At 51.1% G+C, this 14199-nt stretch overlaps 1 protein-coding gene across 1 annotated transcript in view; it reads right to left on the minus strand.

Moving 5' to 3' along the window:
* Positions 1 to 4: 4 nt before the first annotated feature.
* The window catches only part of NPTN (neuroplastin), a 42586-nt gene continuing 28391 nt past the window's right edge, over positions 5 to 14199 (minus strand). The window contains exons 4-7 of the mRNA XM_056499672.1: positions 10616 to 10749; positions 9325 to 9598; positions 1779 to 1800; positions 5 to 1457 (exon numbers count right to left, since the gene is read on the minus strand). Coding sequence (XP_056355647.1) covers positions 1397 to 1457; positions 1779 to 1800; positions 9325 to 9598; positions 10616 to 10749 — 491 coding nt within the window. The 3' untranslated portion in view covers positions 5 to 1396. The remainder of the gene's footprint in view (positions 1458 to 1778; positions 1801 to 9324; positions 9599 to 10615; positions 10750 to 14199) is intronic.

The following is a 14199-nucleotide window of genomic DNA, read 5'->3' on the forward strand; positions in this document are numbered from 1 at the left end:
AACAGCGGTTTTTGTCGGTGTTTTATTTTTAAAAACAGGTGAATCCACTTTTTATACATCATTGCACTTCAACAAATACACAGAACACGAGTTCATGCAGCTACAGTTACGCACATCATGAGAACCCTGGTAGGTCTATTTCTACAATCTTAAAATCATGAGAAATTACAGTGTCAAACTAAAGAGGAATAACTAGTTGCATAGAATATCACCATGCTGTAACATTTCATCATTTAAACAAAAAAAAAAAAAAAAAAAAAAATTATAAAAGTTTGCCTGAATTGAATGTACAAGAATATGTCGAACACATCAGTGCAAAAGGATTTGAGAATTTACATGAGTTAACAAAAAAAAAAAAAAAATCACTTAAAAAGCAATAATATATATATATTTATAAACTGAAGGTTTGTTTTTGTTTCCAACTGCATCCCACCACCACCAGCAGCCCCTGGCACCACCCAGCCCTGACGCCCAACAGGACACTCCCGTGCTCCTTGGTTAAAGCCCTTAAGGAAATCCCAATGTCCCTGCTGCGAGCGCCAGCCTGGCATCGCTCCCTCCTTCCAGCCATACAGTAAGGAATGAATATCAGCAGCTTCAAAATGAACCACAACGACTTCTGGTTTCCCCTCCCCCAAATATAAATATATACTGTATATATCTTTAAGTTTTGCTGTACTTTACAAAAGAAGTCTCACTAGATGGCAGCGGTGCGGTTTGAGCGGTGCCGAATTTAACAGCTACAGGAAGTAAAAAACAGCGCATGCGTGAACCCGCCTGGCTACTGCTCGTGTAAAGAGAGGAAAGGAGGAAAAAAAAGCAACATTCACAGCACATCAAGCCCAAAAGAGTTTACACCTTCTACACGGAAGCATTATTAAAATTCATCTGGCTAGGTCATCCTTGCAGGAGAGGCTAAATAAGGCATGCGTTAGACAGTCATATTGTTGCTCACTTGGAAAGGAAAGAAAAAAAAAGAAATCAGACAGAACTGGAGTTCTAGAACCAAGAGTTCCAACCCTTAAATTTAGCAGGTCATATTGCCATCAGTCTCTCAGAAACTTAAAGCTCTAAAAAAGAAACGAGAAAGAGGTGCTAGTCAATGGTGAACAGCGCGAGCCGCCGCAGCCTGCAATCCCCGCGCTCCCACCGGGGCTCCCGCCAGCCCCAGCTCCACCTTTTAGCGGGGAATGAGGAGGGCTCGGCAGCTTTGTCTAGATTTTAGCAGGCAGGTCCTTAACCCCAGCCTGTCTGAGGAAATCAATGTCTGGTCCCCCCCGCGCTCCCTGAGGCGCAGCGGGAATGTTTTGCTGCTGCGCCCCCAGCACTCCGGGCAGGAGGGCTGGGCCTGCCCGCTCCCGGCCGGGCGCAGGCAATACTTACATGATGAGCATTTTTAATTTGTGTTTCTCTGACGTAAGTTTTTGTCTTTGTGATTGTTTGTAGAATTGGTTTTCCTGCAGAGAGGGATGAGAGAGAAATGCAACAAAATCAGTCACAGGTCCAGGAAAAGTGGACTTTATTTGTACTTCATTAAACAGCGTTTCAGTCTTCCTCCCTTGAACTGGCTGAAGACAACACAGTCTTAAACTTTGCGTTTTAGCACAATATTTGTTTTCTAGCAAGATGTTGCTTTTCTTTCCTGCAGTGCTAAGAAACGCACCAGAGGGCCCAACGCCATCTGTAATGTCACATGCAATATCAATCCTGTGATTTACCACCTCCCACAACCCTCCAGATTAACCCAAAGAGTATTTTTTTCCTGAAAACACACTTACATTGGCCCAGCTGGTTCATCATCTGCAGCAAGCATCCCAAGGTACCCAGGAACAGACAAGGGAAGGAAAGAAAAACAGAGTCAGTGTTTGCAGGGGGCCATAGTGCAAGCAGCAAACTGATCTATCTACAGCATCAAAGGCCATTCCAGTCAGAAGTGCAAGGATCATGGAGTTACTGCTCTGGATTCGGGTTTAATGGCAGGTATGTTGCTTCAATGGGTTTAGTTAACACTTGGAATGCTGGTCATGAAGGACTGCAACTGTAGCGGACAGATTGGTGCAACATGGTCAAGACTCATCTTGTCCCCAAGTTCCAGTGGTTCAATCTCATAAAAAATAGATGAAGAGACAAACCAACGGTTCAGTTGTAAAATCCTGCTGGATGTTTGCTTGCATTGACTTTTTTTTTTAATATGTATTTTAATTTTTCAGCCATTTTTCCACTGCTGATGGGCAACTCCTGGTATATACCCCAGAGGGTACATAGCCCACACTCATTTTCCCCCATGGATGAAACAACTGGTACATTCCCCATTTTTCTCAATTAGAAGGGACCAGGTTAGGAGGAGGCTGAAGGGGAACACTCGATTCCAGCCCCAGCCATGGTCCTTGGGCAGCAGCACCTGATGTCACCAGGAGGAGTCGGGGTGCTGGGACACCTCCAGACACACTTCAGCTGCACAGGACTGACAGCATCGTCCTGCCCACGGCCCTTGGCAAAACTCATTCAACAACTGGGGGGAAGGGGGGTGGAGGAAATCTGCCAATGAGGAATGGTTCATATTAACTCTCATGACCAATTGGGCTTTTTTTTTGAATTCTCAAACACTGTTTTCTCTCACGCTGTAGTACAGAAGACAGAAAACGCATTTACACAACAGTACAAGAGTCAATCCAGGAACCTAATGCTCCCACAGATGGATTTTGGGAGGACCAATTCCGGCCCTGCTGGTTTTGGCACTTGACAGTTGCCGTTCCCACCTCGTGCCGGAGGGATTTTTCAGGGAAGTCTTTGAGAAACTCTCAGCAGGATTCCACAAGGGTGCTTAGTGCACATGAAGCAGTTATGGAAAGTACAGTCTTACAGTGTAGGCATCCGCATGAGCACACGCCAGGAGTAATGTCAGGGAGAGGGGACATTACTCCACCTGGGCCTCCGAGGCAACGGAGAGGCAAAGCCACCGCTAGCACGGACAGTGACCAGAACAAAAAATACTTCAAAAATAAAGAACTAACCACAAACCAAGAGCTTTACAGCCAAAGTAACAGACTAGCGACACACCGGTGTCCACAGAATTCCAGTACCAGCAACAGTAACTATCGGACACCGTACAAAGAACTGGGACTAGGAAGGACAGCCAGACATCAATGTGCTGTTGTATATACAGTGAGATATACAGAGACACATCAGGTACTCAAACACAAAGCATAGCAGAGGAATCTACAGCTTCCTTCCACAAACATCTCTGGGAATCAAGGATCCGAGAGCAGCCGAGCTCTGTGCTGCGGGCGGGACGAGCCTGGAGGAACAGCAAGTCCTGGCCCCAGCACCAGCGCTGCCTCTGAGACCCAACTCGGCTCCAACAAGCACCATCGACAGCTTTGGGAGTTTGTTTGGCTGGACTTCAGCAATATCAAACTGCACCGTGGACACTCGCTACAAAATAACCACTTTCCCTTCAAAGCGCCCACTTCGGATCGGCGACTTTGTGTTGTCAAAAAAAAGAAAAAAAAAGAAGCTTCGCATTTATAAAGGCTGCCGTTGGTGATTCCTCCTGAAGATCCCACAAAAAAGCCTACTGAACACTTAAACTAGAGGGTGGATCCCCACCACTCCTCCCTGTCCCATCTCTAACCTAAACCAGAGCTAAGAAGACTGAGAGAAATTCCCAGTCAGCCATTAAGTGCTGGAAAAGCATCCCCAGTACAGTACAGACACAGACCGAACCCTCAGCGAAACCAGGGGCAACAGAACAACAGAAAAACCAGTACAAAATCAGACTAAAGAAAAGGTTCAAAACAGCAAACTGAAATCCAAATTAGTTGTGAACGTGAATGAGGAAGTTTTCAAGAGTGTTAACGTTATGACTTGTGCGTTGTATAGACTGAAGCGGAGGTTAAACAAACTCCAAAGCATGCAGAGCTCTCACTTACCACCATTTTTTAAGGGTATGATGCAATTGAAGGGGGGAAAAAAAAAAAAGAAGTCATAGTAACCGACAAGATCAATATAACCCCAAGCTTTAGTGCCACAGCCCTGCTCTAGAACAGTCAGTACCAGCTAGGGCACGGGGGCGTCCCCCAGCGCTGCCCAAAGGCTGCTGAGCACGCCGGGCCCCTCCTGCAGCATCTCCAAAACCCTCCTGGGCACAGAACACAGGAACAACCCCACAGCCAGGCCTTTCCTGCAGGGATGGAACCACCTGCTTCACCGGCTCCCAAAACCACACACTGCTGAACCAAAATGGCACAACTGCTGCTTGTCCTTAACACATGTAATCAATCCCTGCAGGCAAACACATGTGGGAATTAAAACTAGATGATGATGACAAGTAGATCTCCCTTAGCTCCTCCACTTGTATGTTAATGTGTTTTGTGCTGTTGTTCCCCCCCCCTCCACTTTCAGCCTTAATTTACAAGGCATTTTATATGTCACTCACTTTTTCACTGCCTTTGGAAAACTACAGGGTTTATTTTAGTATCAAATTAATCCTGGGTAGCATCTTGTGACTGATGGAAGTTAAAAATGAAACACTAGCGGTTTCTTCCAGCGCTAAGATTCCAATTTTTGCTTCTGAAGGGATTCTACATCTCAGCTCATGCTTTAAAACCTGCAAAGAATCAATCCCAGACTGGTTTGGGTTGGAAAGCCCCTCCAGTGCCACCCCCTGCCATGGGCAGGGCCACCTTCCACTGTCCCAGGATGCTCCAAACCCCAGTGTTCACCCTGGCCTTGGACACTGCCAGGGATCCAGGGGCAGCTTAATGCTCTGAGGGAGCAGCCAGAGCCTGTGACAGCTCAGGGTCCTGTGTTATGGTACCTTCCCACTGGGATACAACACTGCTGGCAACAGCTGATGGCTATGGCCTCACTATGTACCTGCCTCACAATCTGCTCACCCTGACAAATTTAGTGTGGGAGAAAAAGATGTGCACAAAGGGGAAAAAAACACCACCAAAATCACTGGTTACAAAAGGTAAATGGTTCAGTTAGACAGTTTGTTTCTTTCAATTACTTACAGTAATAGCAGGAACAGGGAAAGTCAAGAAAAGAGCAAAAGAGGGTTAGAAAGAATGTGGGGATTTGGATGGAGCTTCTGCAGAGCCAGGAGAAGAAACACATTTATGGGAAGTCTTTGGATTAGGCTGAGGAAGGAGAGGGGAAGAAGGAAAAGGGACATGTTATAACCCAGTCACCTCACGGCTTCGGACTCGAGATTGTGCCTATGGATTTGCAAAAGCCACTCCCATTCCTAGGGGGAATGGAGCCAAGGGGTTTTTACTTTCTACTTACCCCAGAAAACACCCTTTGACTGTGCTGATTTCAGACTAATTGATCCAACAACGGCACAAAGCCCACTCCCTCTAGGAAGCTTTGCTGTGCCACACTCAGGTGGTGCTGGCTATGGAATCCCAGCAGCCCCAGCTGAACCCCAGAGGAACAAAAGCCATTCCCTTCTCTCCCTGTCCAGGGGACACCCTGGCATTCCCTGCTGGCAGCGCCTCCCCCTGGGCATGCAGCCACATGCCAGGGCATGCCACGCTCATGCAGCTCTCACCCCCACAGCCACGGAAGCTGCACGTGGCCAGGGAGCCCCTGGATGCAGCTGGATGCTGCCTTACCAGCCTAAGGCAGGTCAGAACCCACGTTCTGAAAGGATGCAGGATTCAGGTGCCACCTGCCCTCCCTTCCTCCTTCCAGCACGGGATTTGGATGTGCTGGGAGAAGCCCTCAGCCACAGCAAACCCTGTGCCAGCCACCCCCTGATGCCACCGTTTTGGTGGAAACAGAGATTTCACAGGTGCAACGTTCCTTTTCCTGCTCTCCAGCAGCAGGAAGAAGAATCAACTCCCAAATCAGAGTTCTGAGAAGGAGGAAACATCAGCAAGGGAGCTCCTGAGCAGCCCTGGCCCGAGGCACAACAAGCAGCTCACCAGGTACACAAAGCGAGGTCCATGCAAAACCAAGCCCTGCAGTCAGGAAATGCCAAAGTTAAAGGAGTGCCCCTGCTCTTCAGGCATGGCAGTGCTTCCAGCAGAGGGAACATCTTTACGCTGGGAAGTGTTCTGGGAACACAGAACTGCTCCAAGTGCACCCAGGAGTCCATCACCCTCCCCAGCTTCCCAGGATGGAGCCACGGGCATGCTGAGCCTGGGCATTTGAAGCCTGCAGAACATGGAGATCAGAGGGAAAGGGAATTCATTCCATTGTTTCTTTGGGTGGCCAGGCAGAGTTCCCAAATGCTGGGGACGATGTTCCAGATGCCTGAGGATCCTCTCGCCCAGAGAACACTTCTGTCCCACCCGTCACATCCCCCAGGACTAACTGGGCACTTGTGCTCAGCACCAGGCTGGTCTCACCTGAGGACCAGCACACCCCAAAACGTCATCTGTGTAGGTTTAACTGAGCCAGCCACAAAGAATCACCTGGGCACATTACAAGGTGAGAGCTCATCGTGGGCATGTGCAGCTCCCAGCAGGATCCAAAACCAGCAGTTCATCCTGCACTGCCCCAGTCAGGAGCCAAGGAGTGCTCTGGCAGCTCATTAACAGCTCCTTCTGCTCCAAAAGCCTTTGATTTTCCTGAACACAGGAAGTGGCCACGTTTAGCAGCACTGTGTTCTCCAAATTTTAAAAGCACTCCTTAGAAGTGGTCTGAGTAAGCCACATCTCCAGTTACCTGTGCACTCCTCTCAGCAGGCCAGACAGTGGCCAGGACATCAGGATTCCTGAGGGACAGTGGCACACACCCTGGGGTGGATGTGTGGCACCTGCAGAGGGAGGACACCACAGGTCCTGCAGCCCAGCCCTCGGGATTCTTTACAGGGATCTGCAGCCAGAGTCAACCCCCACAGGAGGACAAGCTGGGCACAGGGGTAACAGTCCCTGGGCACAGGGGCCATCCTCCCTCAGCCTGCTGTGGGACCTGGGCTGACACACGAACCTGGGCACTCCAGAGGGGCATCCCAGAGTTATCCCACCCTGGGAAGATGGGGTGATGGTGGTGATGATGAAGCAATCTCAGTGTCTACATTTGGAGAGGTCCAAGGAGAACGTTCCCATCCCAGCAGGAGGAGCAGCAACAGCTCAGTGGCTGTTGCAGCACCATCTCATGTGGAGCTCTGCCATGAGCACAATCCCTAAAGCTGAGCACGTCCCACTGACACCAGGATTAGACAAGCCAGTGGAGAGCTGCTGGCTGGTGCCAGCTGCTGTGGATAACACAGAGTGCTGTGGTGTTTGGCCCAGCCTGCTGGCTCAGCCACAGCTCCCTGCTCCTTCCCCGCTCACTGCAGCAGCAGAGGAGGAGGAGGTGTGATTTTGGAAGAGGGAGCTGAAATTCCAAACGCTGAGCACACCACTGCATTCCAGCATTAACTTTGGCATTTCATAACCATGTCTTGAAAATAAGAAAATTCAGGAGAACCCAAGTGAAACATCCACACGTGGCAATCAGGAGGCTGCTGCTGATTTCCCACGTGTGCATTTGTATGTGCCCTGCCCCCGGGGCGTTCCCCACCAGGCAGCACAGAAAGCTTCCATGCCAGTAGGGAAAATGCACAACTATCCAAGGAATGTGTGACTCAAGGCCACGTGTGCTGATTGTGTCTGTCAGCCAGGCAAACCTCATCCACAGGTACAGACTGTCATACTCAGCATGGATTTTTCCTCCAGGAAAGGGGACAGGGAGAACATCTGACCCCCACAGAGGTGTGTCATGTCACTCTCCAGGGCTCTGCCTTCAAAACAGCAGCCCCAGTGAGCGCTGGAGTAACCTCATCATCCTGGACAGCTCCAGGGGATGATGAGCCTGGATCCCTCAGGTGCCTGAGGAGTGGCCAGACCAGCCAGGAAAACTCCAGCCTTGGAAAGAGGCAGTGAACCCTTCACCTCCAGTGTGAGCTCCCCTGCACCACCACGGGGGCTGTGCTGTGACCTGCTCATGCCAAAGCCAATTCCTGCTGCATTCCATCCATTTGGGGCTGCTTGCAGGGAATATTTGTGCACCAAATTCCCAGGACCTTGCTTTGGTCCTTTTGAAACTTCATCCAATGAGAGTTCTGTGTAATCACTGACGTGGAGGTGGGTACATGCAAGGGAAAATGAAAATTGTTGTGAGTTTTCTGGGCTGGTGGAGGTCCTGAGGCCACGCTGAGGGCAGGACAAGCGCCGGAGCCACTGGAAGCTGTTAGTGATGCACAGAACATGCACTACAGCCCAGCTGGGGGCTCCATCCCGAGAGCAGCCCCCACATGCTCTGTAAGCAGTTAGTAAGTGCTTCTCAAGGCTTACAACCACAGCTGCTTTCCTCTAGCAATGCACTACTTCAGCCAGTTCTGATCCGAGCCTTGGCCCTTCTCCTGTCATTCCATTTGTTGTGTTCCATGAGCTCCTCTCTGTGGATCCCACGTGAGGCCCACAAAGGTGGATTTGCCCACCCCACACACAGATCACCGTCTCACATCTCTATTTTCAGGCCCCCCTGCAGCCCCACAGCCACGCCCTGGGAAGCAGCTCTCACTGGGAAAGGCTTGGCCAGCCCAGGATGGTGCTGAGGATCACTCCAGCACTCTGCCCTCCACCTGCTCCATGCTTGGATCCATCATGTTCCTACAGCACCACGACATTGCTGCTGCTTCTCCCAAGGAGTCCTTGCAGAGGTTTTCTCTCTACACACTGGAGTAAGCTGCTAGCAGCACATTAAAGGCTGTTTCTCAGCATGGATCTTGCAAATACTCAGCCTCACTCTGCCTCTTTCCCCAGCTGTGCACAGGGAAAGGTGTGCAGGAGAAGCTCACAGATAAAAGCTCCTACTAGTTGTATGTACTAAACAGATTAATTAATTAATTATTGCTACCATCAAACCTGATAATAAGCCCTATTTTTATAAAATCTAATCAGTGACTACAATTAGATATAGATTCCAGAGCATTCCTTAACTACAGATTCAGCTACACAGCAGAGTAAGAGCCCTCCCCCCATCTCTGAACCCTGAGCAGGTTTTAGTTTTGAAGCACCTTTGCAGCCCCAGTTCCTTAGTTGGAGTGCCGTGTTCCCTCAGAGCCCTGCCCCGAGGCCAGGGGAGCAGGGAGTGGCAGCGCTGCTGAGGGACGGACAGCGCTCCTCAGCACGGGCACGGCAGTGCTCCATCTCACACAACACGGCTTTGAAGATACCCACAGCCCCTCCCACCCCTCAGTCCGAGACCCTGAAATGCAGCACCCTGTGGGCTCAACGTCTGGAGAGGGAAGAGGAGGAAGCCAGGAGTGGGAAGCTGCTCCTTCCTGCGGGACAGTCCCTCAGAGGCGGCGCTGGGCGCACTTACCGTCGGGAACCTCGTCCGGCCGCTTCCGCTTCTCGTAGATGACGATGATGACCACCAGGATGACGATCTCGGCCAGGATGCCCAGGAAGGGCCACAGCGGGGCCAGGTGGCTGCGCACGCGCAGGATGGTGGTGACCGACACCGAGCCCACCTGGTTGGTGGCGTTGCACTGGTACTCGCCCGGGTCCTCGTTGATCTGCAGGTTCGTGATGCTCAGCTCGGTGTAGTTCTCTTTGTTGGAAATGAAGAACCTGCCCGAGGAGTTGTTGATGTCCTGGCAAAGGGACAGCTTTAAGTTCTGGGGCCTTTGTGGCATGGGAGCAGGAGGAGATGTGAGGGAGGAGCCCAAAACTCCTCAAAGGGAACCCTGCACTCAGGGGCCTGATCACTGCTGGCACCCAGCCACTCCTTACAACCTTCAGCTGTGGACACTGTGAAGGCCTAGGCAGATTTTAACCAGGCCTTTTCTCAGGTTCTGAGTTCTTTTTCTCAGGCTGGGAGCCTTTCCCAGGGTGATAGCTTTCTTGTAAATAGAAAGGAATTAATAAACAGAGATTAGCACCTGCTGTTGACTGAGGGACAGTCACGATGTACATGACAGAAGATGTTTTCTCCTGTTGTCCAGTTTGAGGTTTGCAAACCACTCTATAAATATGGTTCAGTTTTTCAATAAAATGCTTTTTTTGCCTAAGAAGTCGTTTGTCATTATTATTTGCTGCTCCCTGCGTATGGCGACAAGCAGGGAACATCCATCCCATCCCATCCTGTGATTTGCTTCACATTTTGGCTCCATCCATCCAATTCTGCCTCCTTATGCAGCAACAGGGAACAGCTGGGCTGGAGGGGTTAGAAATTCCCAGCTCCTCTCTGCTATTCCCACTGCTGGTCACATTTTCCTGCTCATTACATCACTGGCTGCACGGAACAAACAGATCACCCAAGCTCTAATGGGGATAACTGCCACCTCCTCACATTAAGTCTTGTGAGCTCAACCAGTAAAACTTGGAGGAATTTATAACCCAATGTGGTTTTAAATCATGTTTCATAACTTGCAGTCTGTAGCAAATTCCAGAAAATGGCTTTCAGGGTAAGTTCTTAACTTTGCCCAGCAATGCAGTGAGCAACTTTTTTCACATACCAATAATATAAATATCAATTTTTTGATAAATATAAATATCAATCCTTCACTCACAGGTTAGAGGGACTCTACTGTGAGAAGTTACAAAGAACCTTCAATAAATAACCCATCCCTGTCTCTGGGGCTCTGGGGACACGGTGCCCCCGTCCTTACCTCGAACACGCCATTGACCTTCTTGCGCCAGACCCACTCGGGGTGGGGGAAGCCCACGGACTTGCAGTACATCAGGGCGTCCTGCCCCTCGTTCTTGTTCTCGCTCCTCTTGTGCCCGGTGATGTCAGGGGTGGCTGCGAGACAAGAGCAGCAGCTGAGCACAAACAGGTCCCGGCACTCACGGGACACAAACCCCTCCAGGAGCCTGACAGCGTCTGCCTGCCACACTGAGGGAAGAGCTGTGTCTGTGTGTCCCTCACCCTGTCTGTGTGTCCCTCACCCTGTCTGTGTGTCCCTCACCCTGTGCTGTCCCTCACCCTGTGCTGTCCCTAACCCTGTGTGTCCCTAACCCCTGTCTGTGCCCCATGCTCCTGTCTGTGTGTCCCTCACCCCTGTCTGTGTGTCCCTAACCCCTGTCTGTGTGTCCCTCACCCTGTCTGTGTGTCCCTCATCCTGTGCTCCTGTGTGTGTGTCCCTAACCCCTGTGTGTCCCTCACCCTGTCTGTGTGTCCCTCACCCTGTGCTCCTGTCTGTGTGTCCCTCACCCTGTGCCCCTGTCTGTGTGTCCCTCACCCTGTGTGTGTGTCCCTAACCCCTGTCTGTCCCTAAACCCTGTGCTCCTGTCTGTGTGTCCCTCACCCCTGTCTGTGTCCCTCACCCTGTGTGTCCCTCATCCTGTGCTGTCCCTAACCCTGTGTGTCCCTAACCCGTCTGTGTGTCCCTCACCCTGTGTGTCCCTCACCCTGTCTGTGTGTCCCTAACCCTGTCTGTGTGTCCCTCACCCCTGTGTGTCCCTCACCCCTGTCTGTGTGTCCCTCATCCTGTGCTCCTGTGTGTCCCTAACCCCTGTGTGTCCCTAACCCTGTGCTCCTGTCTGTGTGTCCCTAACCCCTGTCTGTGTGTCCCTCACCCCTGTCTGTGTGTCCTGTGTGTCCCTCACCCCCTGTGTGTCCCTAACCCCTGTCTGTGCCCCTGTCTGTGGGTGTCCCTCACCCTGTGCTCCTGTCTGTGTGTCCCTCACCCCTGTCTGTGTGTCCCTCACCCCTGTCTGTGTGTGTGCTCCTGTCTGTGTGTCCCTCACCTGTGCTCCTGTCTGTGTGTCCCTCACCCCTGTCTGTCTGTGTCCCTAACCCCTGTCTGTGTGTCCCTAAACCCTGTGCTCCTGTCTGTGTGTCCCTAACCCTGTGCCCCTGTCTGTGTGTCCCTAACCCTGTCTGTGTGTCCCTAACCCCTGTCTGTGTGTCCCTAACCCTGTCTGTGTGTCCCTAACCCCTGTGTGTCCCTCCCCCCTGTCCGTGTGTCCCTCCCCCCCCCAAGCCCTGCCCAGCTGAGGCTGTCTCGGGGCAGAGCCTGGGCTGACCCCTGGCCCAGCAGATGGCCCCGGGCTGCAGGGCCCACCTTTAAAGCTGCAGCTGCTAATTACAGCACACGTGGCTGGCTGTGTGATGGCAGCTCTGAGCTGTTAATCCATCCAAGGCCAGCCCAGCTGCTCCAGGAAACGGGAATTTCCTACAGGAGACTTCCCTGCTCCACCATGGATACACAGAGAGCAATTCCAGCTGTGAGCTGAGATAATGAAGGGGATTTCACAGCTCTGCTCAAAGGGAACAAAACCTCTCTCTCAAATGCCACCAGACAGCTGCTGAGCCTCCTCTTTCCAAAATTACAGCTCATATCTTTGGGAAAATGCCTGGCAAGATAACTCCTTCTGCTGTCCTGTGTGAAAGGGGTTTTGATGCAGGAAGCATCCTGTGCCTCAGGCTCTTCCTGGACAGTAACAACATTATCCAAGAGACATTCTGAACCACAGGAAATCCATGTAGGAAAACCTGGGCTGCAGCTCCTGCTGGTGTGTGATCACCTGACAGGCACACCAGGAGAGGCCTGAGGCATTCTCCAAGTGTCCATGGAAATTCCATCAGTGTTTCCAGCACAGCCCTGGGCTGAGCAGGAGTCCTGACCAAAGGATGAAGCTCAGCCAGATGCCAGCTCATTAATTCCAAGGTGATGCCAAGCACAGCCATGATAGGTAAGAACAGGCCGAGAACAAACCCAACGGGTTTATTTTAGAAAACTGACACCTAAATACATCTTTCCATATCAGACATAAAAATACTCTGAGAGCCAAACCTGACCTGAATGAAGGCACCAGATCCAAACAATTCCCTGGTCTTGTACTGGAAGGAGCTGCCAGAAGCTGCAGGAAGAAGATTCCCCAGCTGCCAGGTGATCCTGCACTCCCTGTGCCTGCAAGGGGCAGAACACCTGGAGCAAATGGAGTCTGAGCTTCAGGTCTTCAGGCAGGAAATAAATCAGCTCTGGGGCTGGCTGGCTACTTCCAACCCCCTGTCCCCAGCCTCAGAGAGGAAAATGACATTTATTTCAAATAAATACTTGGGACTGCACACTGGGAATGTTTCCATGGGGAAAAGGAGCAGTGGCACCCTGAGCACAGCTGAGCCTGGAAAAGGGGACAGGGACAGCACTCCCAGCTGGCCCAGTTTGTGGAAAGGGAAGGGAGAGGGAACAGTTTCTGGGACACCTCCACCCAGTCCAGGGTGACACAATGACAATGCTGGAAGGAGAGGCCAGATCCCAGGGGTGATCCCCAGAATACTCTGCTCCTCCCTGGCTCTGCTGGGACAGGGCTATTCCTGGAGCCCCAGGGAGCTCTGAGCATGCTGCTGTGCCAGGGCTCAGACACAATCCAGCATTTTCTCTCCCAAACAGTGTCCTGCTGTCCCCATACCCCTGCAGTCCCAGCTTTAGCAGGTTCTTCCAAGCCAGGATTGCTCCTTGCACTGTTCTGCTCCAATGGCAGGTTTTGTTGGGAAGGATTTGGATTTCAGCTCTCAGGCAGCAGAGTCCTCTCTGCTCAGACCTGCTCCATCACTGGCACCATGAGAATTTCCCCTGGCAAAGGGAGGTTTGAATTCCTGCATGTGAAGCAGGAAAAATCCTGAAGGTGGGCTGGAAACACCTCATGAAGAGCAAAAGGAAGCAGGGATAATTTAAAATAACTGCCACCAAGAAAAAGGCAAAACAAATAGATATTTAGGCACACTTGAACAAGTGGAATTCTAAGCAGCATCACTTTGACAGTTTTAAACCAAAACAGAGGAGAAAGGGGGTTTGTGGCAGGGTGGCCATGGGGCTCCAGTGCTCCCAGCTCCCAACAGGCACAGCAGCTTTCTGAAGGTTTGGGGAAACACAGCCAGGGAAATCCATTTCCTCACATGCAGGAGGCATTCAGCCCTTCCACTACTGAAAAGGAGAGGGAAATTTAAATGTGGAACACTTTCAAACCATGGCCCAGTTACCTTCAAGTTTCCCATTAAGAGACAAAATTAAAGCAAGGGCAAAGCACCTAAAAATATTCCTGTACTGGAAACTGGGATGTGTGAGAGGTGACCTGAACAAGGGCTCTGGAAGTTTCTTTTTCTGGTTGTGACTCCATTCCTGTCTCCCTCTGGAGCCTGAAGATACTGAAGGCACCAGGAGAAGGGGGAATGTGAGAGGATTCTCCTGGGTCACTCCAAGGTGCAGCTGGGCTCCAGGAGTGTCCAGTTTAATTAATTTCTGGT

The sequence above is a fragment of the Oenanthe melanoleuca genome, chromosome 10 (assembly GCF_029582105.1).
Source record: "Oenanthe melanoleuca isolate GR-GAL-2019-014 chromosome 10, OMel1.0, whole genome shotgun sequence".
NCBI classification, from domain to species: Eukaryota; Metazoa; Chordata; class Aves; order Passeriformes; family Muscicapidae; genus Oenanthe; species Oenanthe melanoleuca.